This window comes from Oryza glaberrima, chromosome 9 (genome assembly GCF_000147395.1).
Source record: "Oryza glaberrima chromosome 9, OglaRS2, whole genome shotgun sequence".
In the NCBI taxonomy this organism is placed as follows: domain Eukaryota; kingdom Viridiplantae; phylum Streptophyta; class Magnoliopsida; order Poales; family Poaceae; genus Oryza; species Oryza glaberrima.
The window spans coordinates 18,035,209-18,055,173 of record NC_068334.1 but is presented as its reverse complement, the minus strand read 5'-3'; the positions used below and the strand labels follow the sequence as shown (position 1 = coordinate 18,055,173).

The 19,965-nt window shown below is 39.2% G+C and overlaps 1 protein-coding gene across 2 annotated transcripts; it reads left to right on the top strand.

Moving 5' to 3' along the window:
• Positions 1-2,405: 2,405 nt before the first annotated feature.
• On the top strand, positions 2,406-19,910 carry LOC127783869 (uncharacterized). Of its 2 annotated transcripts, none has more exons than XM_052311013.1 (22): positions 2,406-2,574; positions 3,762-4,140; positions 4,758-4,874; positions 5,082-5,164; positions 7,218-7,364; positions 7,456-7,604; positions 7,692-7,822; positions 7,907-8,029; positions 9,176-9,249; positions 9,572-10,156; positions 10,275-10,392; positions 10,471-10,608; positions 12,454-12,750; positions 12,837-13,110; positions 13,196-14,409; positions 14,489-14,888; positions 14,973-15,868; positions 15,961-16,026; positions 16,107-16,232; positions 16,715-16,959; positions 17,044-18,487; positions 19,289-19,910. In XM_052311013.1, the coding sequence occupies exons 1-21, from the start codon at positions 2,435-2,437 to the stop codon at positions 18,470-18,472; spliced, it is 7,131 nt and encodes a 2,376-aa protein (XP_052166973.1). In that variant the 5' UTR covers positions 2,406-2,434; the 3' UTR covers positions 18,473-18,487; positions 19,289-19,910. The 2 variants fall into 2 exon arrangements, with proteins under 2 accessions (XP_052166973.1, XP_052166974.1); XM_052311014.1 differs by having other exon boundaries at positions 10,275-10,386; positions 19,289-19,907.
• Positions 19,911-19,965: the final 55 nt, after the last annotated feature.

The window sequence follows — 19,965 nt, the reverse complement described above, 5'->3', positions numbered from 1 at the left end:
TGACAAAATCTCGTGGTTTACTAACATGGATCGTAAACTCTATTTTATTTCTATTACACGAAAGATGCATGCACTTTGTACTACTATACATGTGTCATACTCACACATATGTGAATGTACTTTCTAAGATCATCTCCAAGAGAGGCCTAATCCTGTTTCTAAAAGTTAAATTTCGGGAATTAATGGTAAAACCAACCCTCCAACGCGAAAAGGCTAAGCCCTCCTCCATGTGGTTTCCTTTTTTAGCACCGCATTGCTTTTCTACTTTACGCACCTAAAGTTTGTACACCTCAAGTTTACACATCTAAAGTTTAGAGACCTAAAGTTTATAAGTCAAAAGTTTATATATTCGATTCAAATTTGAGTTTAAATTCAAATATTTTATATATATAGTATTTCTATATATCTAAAGTTTATAGACCCAAAGTTTACAAGTCAAAAGTTTACATACCCGATTCAAATTTAAATTTGAATTCAAATATTAGTTTATAGACCCAAAGTTTATAAGTCAAAAGTTTACATACCCATTTTAAATTTGAATTTGAATTCAAATACTTTTTTATATATAGTATTTCTATACATAATTTTTTCCAACTTTGTTTTTTATTTTTTTAAAAATTTATAGTGTAGTAGGAAGAGAAGAAAATGAGGAGAAAGGGGGAGAGGAGCGTATAGGAGGGGATAGGGGGTGATCGCTCCAAGCGATCGATCGCCCGTTAGCCACACCCCCTCCAACAGGCTCCCAAAGGAGGTCCAATAGTTAGGTGCATCCAAAATCTATCCAAATATGAGCTAATTTTGGGCACCTCCATGCACTCTCAACTGGAGAAAAATCAGTTTAAGATGACCCACCAGTGATGACATGGTAGATTTTAAAGTTCTCTTGGAATCAAGTAATGGGATACTGTTGGAGATGAGGGTGATTTTTGAGCCTAATATTTTTGGTTAGTCCTAACACATGTCTTTTAGGTGCCTAATTTTAGACATCTTTTGAGATGCTCTAGCACATATTTATAGAGCTGGGGATTAGCAAAATCTCTTGCCGAATTATCCGCAAAATCATCATTATCCTTAAAAAAAACTAATTGTAATATCTCCAAATATAAAGATTGTGAATCAATAAGTTTTCATTATTGCGCCGTCATGTAATGTAATGTAGTAAATACTAGTAACAACGATCGAAAAATCCAATCAAGAGCATATAAGTATACCATGGTTCAAGGACTTGTTCAGTTTGCCACTAGTATTATTTTTCAACCCAACCAACATTTAGTACGCGACACTACCGTGACGCCAAAAAATGATAATGAAACAATTGAATCATATTCAAATACCTTATCATACCATTCCATACCAAATTTTGATAATTTCCTAAAATCTCCCACAAAAGAATTGGTAAGACATCAAACCGAACATCACACCACGCACAACATACCTTCTAACCTTACTAATTTTTTTCATCATCAAACTTTGCTAAGTTTTGGGTAGGGTCAATTTTGCCATCAAACTGAACCCATCCTATAAATATACTCCCTCCGTCCCATAAAAATTGTATTTCTAGCTCCAAGTCTTTGTCCCACAAAAATTGTATTTCTAGCCATGTGGGGCCAACCAATTGATTCATCTATATAAGTTTCCTTCCATCCCACGTAATTTGGGCTGCTAATGCTTGTAATTTTATTAAGTATGCTAATTATATGGGTTAATTCTCTCAAACTTCTTTTTAATCATTTGTATGTGTGCATGCAGTGGGTTCATTAAATAAGGTTATTGTGGTTATTTTCTAATCCTACTATTTTATCCTAAATTAGCTAGAAATGCAATTTTTATGGGACGGAGGTAGTATTATCTTGCCAAAGTTTTTTTTCCCCACTTGGTGCTGGCTGAGATACGGTCATATTAGGTTGTTTGGCAGCTGAGTTTCTTAACTTATCTCTCTCGTTTTTCCATACACACCTTTTAATTAGTTAATTGATATGTTTTTTAAAAGGTTTATATATGAAAGCTGTTGAAAAAACGTATTTTCATTTAAAAAATACGCTAATAAGTCGTTCTTTTTGTTGTGCGCAGGAGATTAGATCCCAACTAAAAGAACGAACGCAGCCAAAGTATATACGGAACCCCGGCGTACGATACGATCATACGGGCATACGGCCATACCCAATTCGTCTCCTCCGCCCGCTCCTGGCGCGCGCGAGAACGCCCGCGGGCTCTCGCGGATTTCCCCCCAAAAATTGCAGCGCCGAAAATCCCCGGAAATCTGCTACGCGCACCCCACCCCCACTAACCCCCTCTCCCCCTCCCATGACTTCGCGCGGCCGCCGCTTCCCTTTCCCCCTCCCCTTCCCCCGCTTCGAATCCCCCCCCCCCCCTCCCCCACTCGCGCGCCGCCGCCTCGTCGGAACCCTAGGCCCACCCGATCGGTGGCGCGGCGATGGCGATGGCGGCGCGGCGGGGTCAGCTCGCCGACCGGTGGCGCGGGATCCAGGAGGCCGAGGAGGCCGATGACGACGGCGGCGGCGGCGAGCCGTCCGCGGCCAGGCAGCGCCGCCTCAACCAGGCCAAGGAGGAATGGTACGGCCACGCCACGCATCGCTCTCCGCTACACATCACTTCGCGGCGATGGGGGGCGTAACGTACTCTACGCGGATTAGCGCGGGTTTAGTTAGTGTTTGGTGTGTGGGTTTAGGACTTTCCGCTGATCGGAGCGAGACGACGAGTAACGCCTGTGCTGACGGGGAATCGCCGAATCGGGCAGGGTAGCTGCATGTTAGCACGCTTGTTTTGTTTGCGTGGTTGTTTGATTAGATAATGCGAATGTAGGTTGCTATGGGCCGATAGACTCTCACCTTCGTTTCAGACAACAGAGTGGATTGATATATTGGGTGGAAACCTCTGCAGGGCTCATTATCATTTTGAGCGTGAGCACTGTTATGCACTTATGCTATTGGTAGTTTTGTCACTCCGTCTTGTTAGGGGTATGTGCTATCGATATGCAGAACTGAGCAATCATTTGATTACAATGTAGACTTATTGGGATGTCAACAGCATTTCTTGGAGTAATGTTGATTAGAAATGTACATAGCTGTGTGAAGTCCGACTTATCATGGACCAAATATATATCACTACTCCCTTATGGTCATCCCATTTGCCACTATTTCTTACACTAGCGAAGTACCCATGTGTTGCAAGGACGTTGAATATGTTCTTTTTTCTTCTCTCTTTCCATAGCCTGGGAATGAATAATCTACATGCTTCACTGTTCAATGGAACCCACATGTCAGTTTATAGTGGGAGTTGGTGGTGGCAGATTCACCAATTTCAAGTCCCCACATGTCGGTGGGTGGTGGTAGATTCACCGCTCACCACCACCATTAGAGTTTTTTTTTTTAAAGAGTGTAGATTACTGGCTTGTTGCTGTACGCCTCCAACGCTGTATTGTACTTTGTAGTCATTTGGTTGAAGTAACTTTTAGTTAACAATGATGTGAGTTTTCAAATGTAAGGCATATAGAAAGTCACAGAGTATTATTTTGCTTGAAGTTTTTACACCACATGAAATGTGATATAATGTATATGTTTGTGTCTAAAAGACATTTAGTTTATTTGGAATTTAGCTGTGTTGGAACATCAAAATTTATGTAAATGGACAGTTGCTCTTCTTGCAACATGCCTTGTTTCTAGAGTCAAGAGTCAAAGACATGCCCTAAAATTTCGCTTGACAGTCCTAATGAGATTTGATGTTTGTGTAACCACCTGCAGGTTTTCACATTGTTTTAATTTTCTGGGAAGTTTGCCAAAAGAAGAGCATATTTGGTGTGGATATGCTGATATTATGGGACCATTTCTGGAGACCTTCCTTGGTTACTTTGATGACCAAGAGGAAAACTCACCTCCTAGGACAATATGGAAACGGATTTCTGAAGAGCTGAATGTTTGCGCACAATGTGTTTGCGAACACCACCAGGCACAGAAGGATTTTGATTCTGAATATCGGTCTGGCGTTGACGCCCTCCTGAAAGTGTTACGGCTTCTCGATGAAGAGAGGGTTACAGAACATCTTAGGCAGATGAATGCAAAAGCACAACTAAAGGAGTACAAACCTTCATGCCATGATGCAGAAGTTAGCATAATGTTTGAAGTATGTATCGTTTATGTGATACTTTTTAGTTTTCCACATATACCTCAAATAAAGATACTAAATTCCTTCTAAAACATTTTAATTTCTTCCTTTTCTGTTTATGTTCCTTTTGCATGCATATATATTTATAACAGCACACTACGGCTACCAACGTTGTACAAAATCTCTCGGCACTAGTATTTATTTGACCCTTTTCACCGTAATTGCTTTTGTAGACATGTAGTGGCTTACAGAATTGCTCTTAGAGTGAACTGAATAGAGTGCTCTTTTTATCTATCAATATAATATAATGGCATTTGTCCAGTTGAGTTAGTTGGGCTTATTTTGATTAGCAGGATGTTGGTATCCATTGAATCATGTGCATTCCTGTTCTCTGAATTCTCAGAATCACTTTGCTAATACTGAGAATACAAGCAGCACATAATTAGTCTGCCCCTGTGTTTCTGATCAGTAATGGTGCAGCTTATTTTCTTTCTTTCTTTTTCCTTTGATACTTTCTGTTATCAAGCAATTTCAATATCTTAATGAGTCACATTTGTTATATATACCATCACCTAGGAACCAGAACCCTAAGTTTCATGCAGCCATGATAAACCATTGCTCTTCTATATTTGCAGGTTTTGATGTATCCCATTTTGTTAGATGACCTGTCACTGGCTAATCAGTTCCAGACATTCATTGAAAGAATTGATGAAATATTTGAAGTGAGCCTTTCTACTAATCAGCAATACCCTGTAAGTCACTTCTTTCCTTGAAGATAAACTTAGTTTTTTAAATAATCAAGTAATCCAGGATACTATTTTTTATTAAACCAGGATACTCTATTTACTTCTCACCGTTTGGTTTTTGGGCTGTTGCTCAAAATAGTATATATTAAGTTTCTTTCCTCCTCATCTATCAAGTTCACCTGTCTCACAGTATCTCCGAACTTACAATTGTAGGGTGTTTATGCATTACTTTTCTTCAAAAGTTGTAAAGCTCGAGCAATTGGGCTTCGCTTAGCCCGGTCTATGGGGAAATTGAGGTAATGTGCTTGCCACTTTCCTGTTCATTTTGAATCAATAAAGTTACCAATTAGATCCATACACGGAAATGCATCTACATAGTGTACCATGTAGGAATAGTTAGGCAATGTCATAGAACTGTGCCTGAAGGTGGAAGCTTCCAACCATGTGTTTGATGATGCTGTTTGACTTTGTCATAGTCTGATATTTGTTAATAGCATATTACATTTACAGCTTTTAAACCTATACACCGAACATTTAATTTGCTACCATATTTAAGCAGGATCCCATTTCCCTTGTTTTCCCCAGATCATTACAATGTTTGAACAAAAATACTTGCCAATCTGACTACTGATGTTTTCCGTGGCCAAAATTTGCATTAAACCATGCATGCCCTATATGGTCATGAAAACATGCCAAAATTATCAAAATGCCAATCTTTTCTTCTTTTTCTGCTTTAACTCCTACATAGTGTTTGTGCAACAGCAAAATTAAGCTTTGGAAAGCCAGTCACCTTGTTTCATAGACACGTAACTCTTTAGCTCTTAGCAAAATAAGTAAGATAAGAGATAGAATTGCTAATAGGGGTGGGCGTTCGGTTTTTCCGGTTTTATCGGTTCGGTTTGTTCGGTTTAGTAGAAGATCGGTTTCACATAATTGCTAGCTGAAATTCCTCCTAGAAAAATTAAAACCGAACCTTTTTAAACTGAATTAATTCGGTGCGGTTCTTTCGGGTTAGGTTTATACCGAACTTGATTTTGACCACTCCATCAGTTCATCACGCTGCCAACAATAATCAGGAATCAACAACATATAAAAAAAGAAGTTCCATCATCCATCTTAGGGGAAATTAAGAGTATTAGTATATACCATTGGCCATAGAACCAGAACAACAGCAAGATGGCAGCAAGATGTCAGAGAATCGAAAAGCCAGGAGTCCAAGATTAGCACCTGCTGGCCTATGAAGGAGGAATTGATCGATATCTGACTGCCACCGCTATGGTTGGCTGAGCCGTCTGGCCGGTCGTCTGCGAGGGCCGAGGAGCCAAGGACGAGCTCGTTGGGCGGCGCTAGGGTTGGATAAAGTTGCGCTATCTCTTGGGCTGGATGGAAGGGGATGAGTTGGGCCTTGTATAGTTGTATTACCTTGGGCTGTCCCTTCCTCGGTTTTCTCGGTGGACCGATTTATTCTTTTGAAGAAACCGACGCGATGACCGAACACCGAGCTACGTTAAAATAAAAACCGATGGAAAAACCGTAGACCGCAAAACCCGCCACTTTGGTGCGGTTCGGCTCGGTGTCCGGTTTTCGGTAATTTCTTGCCCACCCCTAATTACTAACTACAGGCCTAGAGCCTTATTTAAGATATCTTAGCAAGATCCAAAACAGTGATTACATGCAAAAACGTTGCAATTAAGGACATTTGTTTGAAAGATTGTGGTTATTTTTTCTTAGAAAGATATGATGGTTTTAGGAAACAGAAACGGAAGTCTGAAACTGTGGGTATAATACATAATGCCGTGAAAAAGCTTCAGGATGGAAACCACGATTATATCCAACTTGTACCATTAATGGACTTGCTTCTGGCTTTGACTTAGATAGTGGTTGGCAACTATTAATTTTATGGACCAAAAACTGTTTCACGCCACAAGGTGGTGTTATGTGTAATACCTTAGCTGATTACTCATAAGATTTTCAGATTTTGCACCCTTTTAATCTACAAGAAGAATCAAATGCTTTGTTCTCATATTGGATAATATAATGCCTCTTTCCATATTTAACACTGGAAAGTTCTCCCTGCCATTCCTTTTACATTTGATTCAATCTTCAATGTTCCATTAGTATCACTTATATTTTTTTTGTTTAGTAAGAATATTAAGTATGTTGAAATCTGTAGTAGGATCTGACCTCTATAATTCAACTCAATGTACAAGTTGTGTTCGATCAAGTGCTCTAATATCATGCCAGGAGGCATGTTGAGATTGGTTTAGCCTTGTATGGCTTTAACACATTTGGTCTGATTTGTCTGCTTTAATTTCTTATAACTGTATTAACATTAACAGTAATATGCAGGAAAGCAGTTGACTTGGACCCTTTGCAACCCTTACTGCAAAAATATATTATTTTTTTGGAAGCCGAAGTTCTTCCATCTACTTCAGAATCTCCAAGGCCTAGGGTGCAGCTCAAAAGAGCCGATATATGGCTTGGATTTAAATCACTGTATGTAAGTTTAACACATGTATTACATATGACTTACCATGTTGCTTCTTCCAATTTTTTACCTGTCAATGTATTGACTTTGTTTTTGCAGCCTTGGATTTCTTGATGCACCTGCTTTCGAAGATGGAATCTTGGAGAGATACCCTATATTCCTGAATATTGTACTTAACCATGTCAGTGATGATAGATCTGATTTATCATGTGCTGTTAGTTGCCTGAAAGCATCATTTGAAATGCTTGGTAAGTGTAACTACTATGAGTTTTTGCTGTCCTATGAGGCTATGATGAACTTTTCCTGTTGCAAACTTACACATTTTCTTGTTTTAGGTTGCAAACTTTGGTTGAGAACAACCCTATCACCTAATGTCATGCGGAACACATTGTTGGGCCATTGTTTTCATACTAGAGATGAGAAAAGCCACAAAGAAATTTTTGACCTTTTCCTCCCATTTCTCCAGGCATGTTTGTTGTTCCTTTGAATCCAATGATATTCGCATATACTGATCATTAGTGCATTATGATGTGCTCAATCTTGTATGCAGTCACTTGAAGCACTGCAAGACGGTGATCATGAAAAGCAAAGGAGGAACATACTGTATTTTCTTCTTTATCAAGTAACTCGGAGTAGTAACTTCAGTTCTCTGATGAGAAAAACCGCTACTAAGGTTAGCTTCTTTTGTTGCTAACTGGATATTCACTTTAGTTATTTGACTTCCCATGTAAATGCTTACTAAAAATAACTTGATTGTATTCCCTTATTTTTACTATTAAGTACAGCATATTTGGGACTTTTAACCATTTGTAATATCGCACATTGTTTGATATCATACTTCAAATCTTAAAGATGCTAGCTGTATAAAACAGTACAAGACCTATACCCACTTCATTAGTTGATTACATATATTAGTCATCGACTTTGCTACAGTTGGTGATGAGGTGGGTGAGTAGAAGTATTCATGGAAAGCCATTAGAGCCTTCTAGGTTTTGTGGTCTGTTATTCCTTCAGTGCTGAAAGGATTATTCCACATAAGTTAAATATTGCTGTCAGTACTACTGTTGTACTTGTGGTCATCTTTGTTGTTGATTTTTTCACTCACCATGATTGGTGTGCTTGCTGCTCTCCATCACAATCACTGGTAACAGTTGTCGTTGGCAGCTCCATGGGTTACAACAGCAGAGGACACGCAAGGGGGAGGGAGGGAAGGAGAGATTGCATTTCCCTCTGTAATTGCTGCTGCAGGCTGATTTTTTTCCTGCTGTAGTTGCTGATTCAGGCTGTTTATATGCTTACATGGTGTCGATTAAGATGGCTTCTAAATCGCCTAGATGCCCGGGCAGTGTTGCAGTGCCTCCCTGCGCTCATGATTATCTAAGTACTACATTTGTATTGCAAGGAGAAAATGCAACAAATCATTTTGAGTAGTTTTGTAGTGCGACATGGTAGTTGACAGTTATAATTGTTTCTCCTAAGTTGATGCTGTGCTTTAAGCCTGTGGTTTGAACTTTCAACCTTTTGGTAGGTTACATTGAAAATATCATGTAAGTCCACAGTGTTAGAATGCATTCTATCACTGTTTCTAGGAATATTATAAAAACTACAGATTTCCTTTCACATTAATATTTTCATACTTATTTATAACTAACTAAATATGAAATTCTGACCAAGCTATGTACAACAAAAGAAAATAGCCTTTTTCTACATACTTTATACTGTACCAATCATCAACCTCCCCGCAGTCTTGGTTCACTGGAATATTTATTATGCACACTTGCCATTTAATGCCCTGATGTTTTTCCGTGTTTCCTTCCAGATTGCTCTTCTTATTGTACAAAGAGGGTACACAATGAACCCTCCTTGCCCAGCATCTGAATGTGCCCATATGTGGTAAGGACCAAACATACTTCTCTTCACAACGTGGCAAATATCCTACTCGTTGGATGACAATAAACAAGTTTTACTATGGTGGCTGAACCGCTGAAGTCAAAACTGCTTCTATATTTTATTAAAACTTATCATGTATGAAAACCATTGTTGGAAGTTGGCCCACTTCTAGATATCATTGTCCACATATTCGATATCTTGTATTCTTGTTTCTAGCTAACCTCCGTTTTTATTTGCTGCTGGATTTCCCTATTTAATTTCTATTATGAGGTTACATTTATTTCTCTACTGTTGCATATCATCCCCTGACCTGGATTCTGTACAGGGGACCATCTTTGATTGGCTCATTAAAGGACAAATCATTACATAATTCTTTGCGTCAACCTGCACTCGATCTCATCAATATCCTCATAATTTCTGATGCTTCTGCTTTGATCTCTTTTAAAATGAAGTATGAGTCTTTCACAAAGGGCGATGTAATCAATTCTGTCATATTTGTTGATGATGACGATGAATTGCCTGTCTTCTGTGATGCTGAAGAGATGGATTACGGCTGTTGGAATGATTTCAATGTTCTGTACAAGTTGACATGTCGGGAATGCAAGGATTGGAGATGTGTCCCTTTGTTATGGTACCTCATAATGGTTCAGTTGGAACCTTCTGAACTGCCCATGGCCTTTTCAAAAGCAGTGTTTTGGGCTCTATCTCATATTTCTGTGTTGGAGCCTGGAGTATCTACAGAGTCTTCAGTGCCTGTGAATGATTGGTTGTCATCACATGCTGGAGAAGTATTGCCAACATTTTCATGGCAAGTCCCAAATGGTGCAGATGATGGTGGAGTTGGGAAGGAGTGTATCAATACTCTCAAGGTGTCACAATCTTGTACCCTGCTATTAAAAATATTTAAAAGGTTGACTCTATTTTACCAGTTCCTATTCATCTTAAAATCTTTCCATGCCATATCTCGTACTTATTGTAATCCATAAATCCTGAATTTCTCCAGTATATTGCACTTGAATTCTTTCTAGATTTGCCATTCATGTCATCATGCAAATTGAGCAACGTGGGCTTCTAAAGCAATGGGCTTGGGAATCAATGATGGCGGAAAGCTTGATTTTGACACTAGTTGATCATAATGATGTAAGGGTATTGCTCTTGTCTTCCATTCTACCCCTTGCGCATCTGAGCACTTAGTATTTCTTCTTCTTGCTATACCCACTGTAGAATCTGCGGCAAGTTGGGCGAGCTGTCTTGGAGCTTGCGTCACAAGGACGGGGTTTGACATCTGGGCTTCAATTTCTGTGCTCGAGGGCATCTTCCCTGACTGCCACATTTTTGGGTCTAAGATATGCAGTTCAATCGGTAAGATTTTGATTTTTTTAAATTTATTTTTATTGATGTTGGGAATTTCCTGGTTGCTGGCTGGTGGGTACAGGTTTCTGGCGCTGGCAGGAGGAACCCCACCAGGAATAATAGTTAAAAGTTTTAGGCTCAAATTTGAATAAGAAACAATTGCCTGATGAGACTGTCCAGTTATCAACTACAAACCAATGAATACCATGAAAGATCAGAGCACAGAGATTTGCAAACAGATTTCACATTGCAGTTCATTTGATGATTCATCTTTGCTAGTTTCTAATGGTTCATTCAATAATAGTTCCGCAATAGATGTCATATTAGTGTCTCATATTGTTTGCTTTGGCACCAATTTTTTTAGCATGTTTTTTTTAGACAGAAGGCCAACGGCCCAGCTTATATTGAAAGCTAGAGGTTTTACATCGCTGGGGGTTACCCAGTTCAACAGCAACACAAAAACAGGAGGGGTAGTGATCCTTACATCAGCTTTATAGCTGAGAAAAAAGATTGCACGCAGGCCAAAACACAAAAAAACAAAGCCCTAAGAACCGTGATAACATGTCATCCCACAATCAATCTTAGCAACTGCACGGCAGCCATCATCTTCTCTTCCAACTGCTCCAACTGGTTCCTTGGCACCTTCCTTAGTCTACGCCACTGTCTCAAAAAGAAAATCACTCGAAAGATCAGCGTGAGAGGCGTAGAAGGGATCTTATTGAAAATCATGTCATTCCTGGTTAGCCAAAGTGCCCAGGCTGACGCCCCCAACAACATTAGTAACAGGTTATTAGATTTATGTCCTGGTAAGCCAACAAACTCTTCAAAAAACTGTTGAAAAGAAGAGGGAGGGGCTCCCAATCTAGTGCATCTCTTAGAATACACCACAGGAAAGTGGCCAAAGGGCAAGTGAAAACAATGTGATCAGCATCCTCTGAGCTGTGGCACAGGGTGCAGCTATCCTCTCCCCCCCATTTTTTCTTAGTTAATTGCGAAGTGGACTGAATTCTATCTCTGATGGCCAGCCAAAGGAAGTGCTTAACTTTCAGATGTAAAGTAGCCTGCCAGATGTCTCCACACACGTGATCGTCGCCTATGTCTTGCATTTCCAAATATTAGTCACAAATCTTTCTGAAAATTGCAAATTGGCAACTAACTTGTTGCAGACCTCCTTGTTATGGCTGTCAAAACTCAAAACAAGAAACAGTTTCCAACGCTCACGTCCAAATTGTCTGGGTTGAGCAAAGTATTTCTAGTCACAACTGTTATAATACATATTGTGCATTATGGAACTTAATGCCTCCAAAATCCATTTGCTAAACATGCACTCAAGTAATTTGCTAAGCGTGATTTGCAGGCAAAACTTGGCGATCATTTCCTAATGGTTGAACTAATTGTTGTTATATCAAGTATATGTTCCACAAATTGAAGAAGTGGGTGGACATGGACTGCAGACTTTGTATTCTAAAATAAAAAGATTCAGACTTAAACTTTAAATAGACTGCCGTGTAAGCATTCCAAATCTAGCCCAGGAAATCCAGTTTGTTCTGGTTATCACTATGCCAGGAAACTGATCCTTTGCATGAATAACACAGAAACATTTATTTGATATTCAAAGCTTCATTTATTTACCTGGGTTTCTGAAGGAAAATAGCATTGCTCATTTTAAGGAGTGAGGATTATCAATCTCTTTGGTTCCAATATAAGCATGGTTCTCTGAGAGGGTCTAAAAAAATATTATTTCAATCTCTGTAGCTGTTCAGTCCAAACATTTTTTCCTTTAAACTGGAATTTTTTTTGAGAATTTTCTTTAAACTGGAAATAATCATGTTCTACCTTATTTGAAATGTTCAGGTGGAAACAAAATCAGTTTTGGCAGATTTTCCTAGTCTTCATCACTTGTTTTTTGTCATATGCAAACTATTAAAGGATGTTGTTGTTCAACAACCTTCAGTTGCACTGCAAGCAAAACCTTTTGAAGGGGGTTTCCTGCGCCAGTCCTTTTCAAATGTATCAGTCAACCTACCACAACATTCAGTTGACATTATTTCTTGGGAGAAGTTCAGCACCTTGCTTTCAGGAGCTCTCTGGCCTTTTATTTTCACATGCCTGCGAAAGGGAGATGATCTAATCAATACCAAACAGTGTCAGGTACATCTGTATTGCTTTGACTTACTGTATTATTGCTGTGCACATCTTCATTTCTTTGTTTCATCATGATCTCAATTTTATTTCAGATATCATGTGTTCGATTGCTTGAGTTGGTTCCCCTTGTGTATGAAAGGGTTTCTTCATATTCTTCTGCCAAGTCATGTGGTGTGCCAACAATGGTTCTGGACCCTACTGATATTACGTGGCTTTTTCACTTGATTAATTGGGGCAAATCATCACTCCTTGTAATCATTAGACATTGGAAGCAGTGCATGCTATCTCTAATTAAAATATTAAAAGGTTCACTTGGTGGTACTGTTCAACACTACATTGAAGATCTTGGTAGTATCATTTCACATGGTTAGACCTCTAATATTTTCAGTTCTGTATGTTGTTTAGATGTTTCAAGAAATGTTTGGTAGCAACTTATATACCATTCTTTCAGATGCAGTCAATATCGATGAACTCAGCGAGAAAATTTCAGATCTCAAACTTGCATTGTCCAAGGAGGCTTCTGCAAAATCGGAAAGGAGAGTGGTAGCTGGTGTATCAATGTTCACAGAACCAATTGCTGGTATTCCTTCTCCAGCTACTCAGACGGCACAGGAGAGAAATACTGGCAGGGACAATGTTGAAACCATGAAGTCTTCTCGATCGACATGTACTGAACATATAATTCTTCTGTCAGATAGTGAAGAAAATTCATTGACAGCTGATGTGTCTGGTGAGGATGTTTTGTCATCAGTTAAAGATAGTGATGGATCTGGTACTTCAGATATGCAGAAAGAAGTCGAGCATTCTGAACCAAGGATGCCTACTGAAGATAGACACGTGTCACTAAAACAACAGATTTGCAGCCCGGCCAGTGATATTGTAGCATCTTCTAAACCTGTATCAAAAGATAGAAGTATAATTGCTGCCAAAGAAGGATTGGGTAGAGCAAAAATTCCAACTGTTCCAGTGAATACAAATGATACTTCCCTTTTACCAAAGAAGATTAAACCACCCGCTAGCACCATTTCTCAGCCATCGCGTTCTAATTTGTCATCTGGTGCTGAAAAATTTAAATCAATCTTCAGAGATTTATCTGATGACGAAGATGATCCTTTAGAACATGCACTTGATAGCTGCCGAAAGCCACAAATTCGTTTAACAAAGTCATGCTTATTGGTTCCTAAAAGACAAGTAGTCCAGCTTCCTTTGTCTGCTGAAAAGAGACATACTTCTGGAAGACCAGATGCTAATTCTCGAAGACTGAAACCTCCTAAACTGGACAGCTGGTTTAAGAACATCTTGGAAATGGATTATTTTGCTGTTGTTGGTCTACCTTCTTCTGAGATAATAAAGAAACTTGCTTTGAAAGAAATTCCGGTATGCTTTGATTCACAAGCTCAGTATGTTGAGATTTTCCAGCCACTCGTTCTAGAAGAGTTCAAAGCTCAGTTGCAGAATGCTTATGTAGAAACCCCTGCTGAAGACATGAATTGCGGCTCCATATCTATCCTCTCAGTTGAAAGGGTTGATGAGTTTCTTGTTGTACGTGGCCGCCCAGATAAAAACGACTGTCTGAAATCCAAAAACTGTATGGAGAATGATTTAATATTGCTCAGCAAGGATCCACTGAATAGCTCTGGACAGCAAGTTCATGTGCTTGGAAAGGTATTTTTGTTGCCCATGAATATTTGTTGCCCCAACAAAGTATTTTTGCTATTGCGTAACACATTTACTATATTTTCAGGTGGACCGGCGTGAGAGTGATAAAACCAAGGCGTTAATTCTTGTAATAAAGTTCTTTCTCTCTAATGAGAATGCACGTCTAAATAAAGTGAAACGTCTTCTCGTTGAAAGAAGTAAGTGGTTCCTGAATAGGATTATGAGCATGACTCCTCAAGTTCGAGAATTCAGTGCGCTTTCATCATTGAATGATATACCAGTGCTTCCAGTAATCTTAAATCCTGTTTCTTGTAAGTCAATCCACCATGGATCTGGAAAAGTGCATCTTGATAAACTTTCACACCCTATGCGAAAAGTTTTGAAGTCATCATACAATGACAGCCAGCTTGAAGCTGTTAGTATTGCTATCAGATCAACAAGCTTGAAAGCAAAATTCGATCTCTCTCTTATTCAGGGCCCTCCAGGTTTGTCCTTTAGTTACGTTTACCAGCAATTTGTCACAATTCCAGGCATAAACAAAGGAAACTTTACACTTGTGTTTTCTGCAGGTACTGGTAAAACCAGGACTATTGTTGCAATTGTGAGTGCCTTGCTTTCTTTACATGCAGCCAACTCCTCACAAAGAAATGAATCCTTCGCTAGTGCTGAATTTAACAAGCCAAGACCAAGGCTAAGCCAATCTGTTGCAGTAACTAGAGCTTGGCAGGATGCAGCCCTTGCAAAACAACTTATAAACGATTCTCAGAGAGAAGTCCCAACAGATCGGCTTTCAAAAGGAAGGGTTTTAGTATGCGCGCAGTCAAATGCTGCAGTTGATGAACTTGTGTCAAGACTTAGCGAAGGATTGTATGACACTGATGGAAAGCTGTACAAGCCTTATATAGTACGGGTTGGCAATGCGAAGACAGTTCATTCTAATTCAGTTCCTTTCTTTATTGACACACTTGTTGAGCAAAGATTGGCAGATGAGTTAAAGAAGAATAATGATAGCAAAAGTTTATCTGATACTGAATCCTCTAGCTCACTTAGGGCTAATTTGGAAAAGATTGTAGACAGAATTAGATACTATGAGTTGAGGCGAAAATTATCGGAGGCTGATAAAACAGAAAATGACTCACTTGTTCCCAGTGAATACGAGACAGATGAAGTTTCTGATGATGCAATTGGTGCAAAGCTCAACTTTCTGTATGCACAGAAAAGGAAAGTTTCTGCCGAACTTGCCACTGCTCATGCACGTGAAAAGAAAATAGCTGATGAAAACAGATTTCTTAAGCACAAAGTGCGAAAGTCAATTCTTGGAGAAGCAGAAATTGTTGTGACAACACTCAGTGGGTGTGGAGGTGACATTTATAGTGTTTGCTCGGAAACCGCTTCAGCTAATAAATTTGTGAATTTTTCTGAGCATGCTTTGTTTGATGTTGTTGTCATTGATGAAGCTGCACAGGTATTATCGCAATACTAACTTTTTTCTTCTAAATGATGATCGCACTATGTTTTATTGAATTAAAACTAAGTTTGTTTGGGCTTATTCTGTAGGCTCTTGAGCCTGCAACTTTGATTCCACTTCAGCTACTCAAGTCGAAAGGAACTAAATGTATAATGGTAATTTCTGTTACTTCTTTTCCTACACCTTCATGCAATTGTATGGCACTTGCTTTTGCTTACTGATGTCTTGCTTGAAGGTTGGAGATCCAAAGCAGCTACCTGCTACGGTGATGTCTGGATTGGCTAGTAAATTTCTTTATGAGTGTAGTATGTTTGAACGCCTACAACGAGCTGGTTATCCAGTGATTATGCTCACCAAACAGGTTATTTTCCGTGATATGCTCCGTGATTTCTATAGTATAGATTTTTTATCTGTAAATTTTGCAGTGTGGAAGTAAAGATTAGTGAAGTAAACAGGAAATTTTGCAGGTTATTTTTGATTTGGTAAAATACTATATCGTAGCTCAGTGATGCTTGGTTACTTGTGTCAGATTGCATGGTCCCATGCCCTTGTTAGACTGGTTCCTGAGATTTAGTTCTATGCGCTAATTTTGTGCATGGACTCATTCCTATATATGAGCAAACCTTAGCATACCATTTTTACAAAACAGACTCAGTTGTTAACATGATTAAAAGGAACCAACATGATTTTGTTTTTTTTCGTATGTTAAAAATATATCCATACTTCATAGTTCATACAGAGTTCCAATGTCTTTTAGTATGCAGCTACGTACATCTGTATGTGAGAAGAGCAGTCAGTGTAAACCATCTGCTGATTTAGGCCAATTATTATTTTTGACTGCAGTACCGAATGCATCCTGAAATCAGCAGATTCCCATCGTTGCATTTCTATGAAAATAAATTGCTGGATGGTGCTCAGGCTGCTGACAAGTCAGCTCCATTCCATGGTCATGACTGTCTTGGTCCATACATGTTCTTTGACGTAGCTGACGGCCGTGAGCAGTGTGGGAAAAATGCTGCTACACAATCGCTCTGTAATCAATTCGAAGCAGAAGCTGCACTTGAAATACTGGGATTTTTAAAGAACAGGTAACAATATTTTCTTCTTCAACTACATGCTTAAGGATTTTCATTCTGTAGCTAAGTGAGACTTTATACTTGCTTCATGAACAGATATCCATCAGAGTTCTCCTGTAGGAAAATAGGGATCATAACTCCATATAGGAGTCAACTCTCTTTACTGCGTTCAAGGTTCAATTCCTTTTTTGGGCCTGAAATTGTTGCAGAGATGGAAATAAATACCGTGGATGGATTTCAAGGTCGTGAAGTTGACATCTTGGTGTTGTCGACTGTTAGAGCCTCTAATTCATCAGACAGCAGACATCACACTGGTGAAGCGCGCAGCATTGGGTTTGTTGCAGACGTGAGACGTATGAATGTTGCCTTAACTCGTGCCAGGTTTTCTCTATGGATAGTTGGAAATGCAAAGACATTGCAGACCAATTCACATTGGGCTTCTTTATTACAGAATGCTAAAGAACGGAATCTGTTCATCTCAGTTAATAGGCCATACCGTTCGTTGTTTGAGAAAGTTCGTTCACATTCAGAAGATATTCATGGTTCTAGGCATACCTACTATACAAGTCATTGTAAGAAGAAGGAAAGTGGAAAAAACAGTATGACCAACTCACAGAAAATTGATGCACGACCCCACAAAGAACATGCAAGACATACTGTCAGGACTGTGGAAACAGCAAATGAACGTTTACCAAATGACCAAGCAAAAAGAGCATCACGCTGGGATCGGAAGAGTCCAAAAGCTCATGAACCCTTCCATAGAAAATCTAGCAAGGAAAAGGAACCAGTAATTCAGGATACTGACCAGGACAATGTGGTGAGAAAGGAAAAGGAAGGAGAAGGGCTGACTATCCATAATGATAATAGCCTGGAGCTTGCTAATGTTATAAGGCAGAGGGAACTGAATAAACCTGTCAAACCGAATATTCATACAGATGCTGGTAAGACCTTATGTAACCAAGATTCTCTTCAGAATTCTGAGGTTAGAAAGGATGTCAACAAAAAATATGATAATGGAAATGTGAAGGGCTCACAAAATCATGATACAAAAGCAACAGTCATGAAAATTGATGCTTCTCCACCAGCACAAGACATGCAGAAGTTAATACAAAAGGCTAAAGGAGCAAGGAAGTTCTCTGAAAAACCAAGATTTGGTAATTCGAGTCAAGTTGATTCCTCAGTTAAACATGAGGCAACTCTGGAATCAGCCAATAAGAATGGTGGTGCTTGTACACCAACAAACTCAGAAATGAAGAAAATGGCCGGTAAGGCCAAAAAGGCTAGGAGGTTCTCTGAGCACCCAAGATCTGGGAACTCAAATAAAGTGGACCATTCACTTCCGTCTTTTGATGAAGAAAGTAGCCAAATGCCAGAACTAAAAGAAAACAACTTAACTGCAACTCGTCAAAATCATCTGACTGCATCTAGGAAGCGACAACGGGAGGATATTGAGTCATTACTTTCATCAGCTCTTATATCATCAAAGAAGCCTTCTTCAAAGTGTCCTTCCAAGAAACAAAAATGAGATCCTGCAGCAAAGGTAAGTTTTTCATGCTACCTTCAATTTGCTGTATTATAACAAAGTTAATCTGTTCTGAAGTTAGTGTTTGCTCTTTTTTTTAACCTGATACGGAGGGGGAATCCTTCCATTTGGAAGTCAGTATTGTTGACTTTAGAAGTTTATATTCTTTTATGCAAACGTTTCTTGCACTCTATACACAAAATTCCATACCTGTGGTTGCAGTACATTTAAGGACTATAAAATAGAATTGGAAGAAATCACCGAAGCTTAGCTAGTAGTGGTAGTAGCCTGTCTGTTATGAGCTACTTCCTCCGTTTCATATTATAATACTTTCTAGCATTATCCACATTCACATATATGTTAATGAAATCTAGACATATATGTGTGTCTAGATTTATTAATGAATGTGGGCAATGCTAGAAAGTCTTATAACCTGAAACGGAGGGAGTAATAGTTAGTACCAATCATGTTCCTGATCTATTTGGATTTGCTATTATTTTCTTCTACATGTATCCCCCTCTAAATACTCGTATGGAGGCTCTACTTACCCTATAACTGTTAATCAGCTATTCCTACTAATTTGACCAGCCCCCATACAGTTGGATACGCGTTTGTACTTTGGATCCACTAAGCTTTATATGCTCAGTTAGACATGTAAATCAGTGATCCTGGAACCTCAGCTTGTGATACAATTTCCACTTTTTTTGGAACGCATCTGCGTTCCACCTATTGGTGGTTCACTTAATTGCTGTGTGCTGGATATTTTGACATGCTATCGATTCAATTATCTGAAGCTAATACTCTTATCTTCAAACTCAGGTGGCAGCAGATCATTTATCTGCTCATGGACCCTTGTAGCTTTTTTGACATGCCGACGAGTTCATCTAATGAGTTCTGCGGTTGCTGTAATGTGATTTCTCCACCGACGCCATGGAGGCACTTGGATTTTGAGACTCATAAGCTAACATAGCAAGTGATTTTCAGAGAGCAGGAATTCTTCTGACATTGATAGATTGTTCTTCGGAGCTTTTCTCCCTGCCGACCACCGCCCAATCTGGATGTGACAAAACCAAACAAAACAACCCATTTAGACAACATAGAAGGTCATTTTTGGATGCTGCTTGTGTCTTTTGCCTAGTTCAGAGATGATGCTTATAGATATGCAAGCCAATTTTGCGCTGTAAATTACCTGTACATAGTGCCCATATAGCATGAACATGACGGAACCATACACATGCTTGTCCATGTCCAAAATGAAAAAAAAAGGACGTGGCTCATCTTCCGACCAGGGTGAAAGCTTGATGCAATGTAGCTCCTCTTGTTTGGACTCCAAATTCATCAGTACTTGTAGTACTTTACAAACTTTAAAATGATTGCGTTCCTTAACATGGTAAAGCAGTACAGAATACGCACAGGATAATCAGTGTCAACATTTTCCCAGACAGGGTACGATCTTCATCTCAGTCCCAAAACGGCCCATGGGTCATCAGACCGTC

What these genes read in the sequence shown, in the direction of transcription:
- LOC127783869 (XM_052311013.1), top strand. Translation starts at nt 2,435, where the DNA reads ATGGCGATGGCGGCGCGGCGGGGTCAGCTCGCCGACCGGTGGCGCGGG. An exon ending in TGGCTTGGATTTAAATCACT is followed by an intron (nt 7,365 to 7,455) that starts GTATGTAAGTTT and finishes TTGTTTTTGCAG; the next exon opens with CCTTGGATTTCTTGATGCAC. An exon ending in TAAGATATGCAGTTCAATCG is followed by an intron (nt 10,609 to 12,453) that starts GTAAGATTTTGA and finishes TGAAATGTTCAG; the next exon opens with GTGGAAACAAAATCAGTTTT.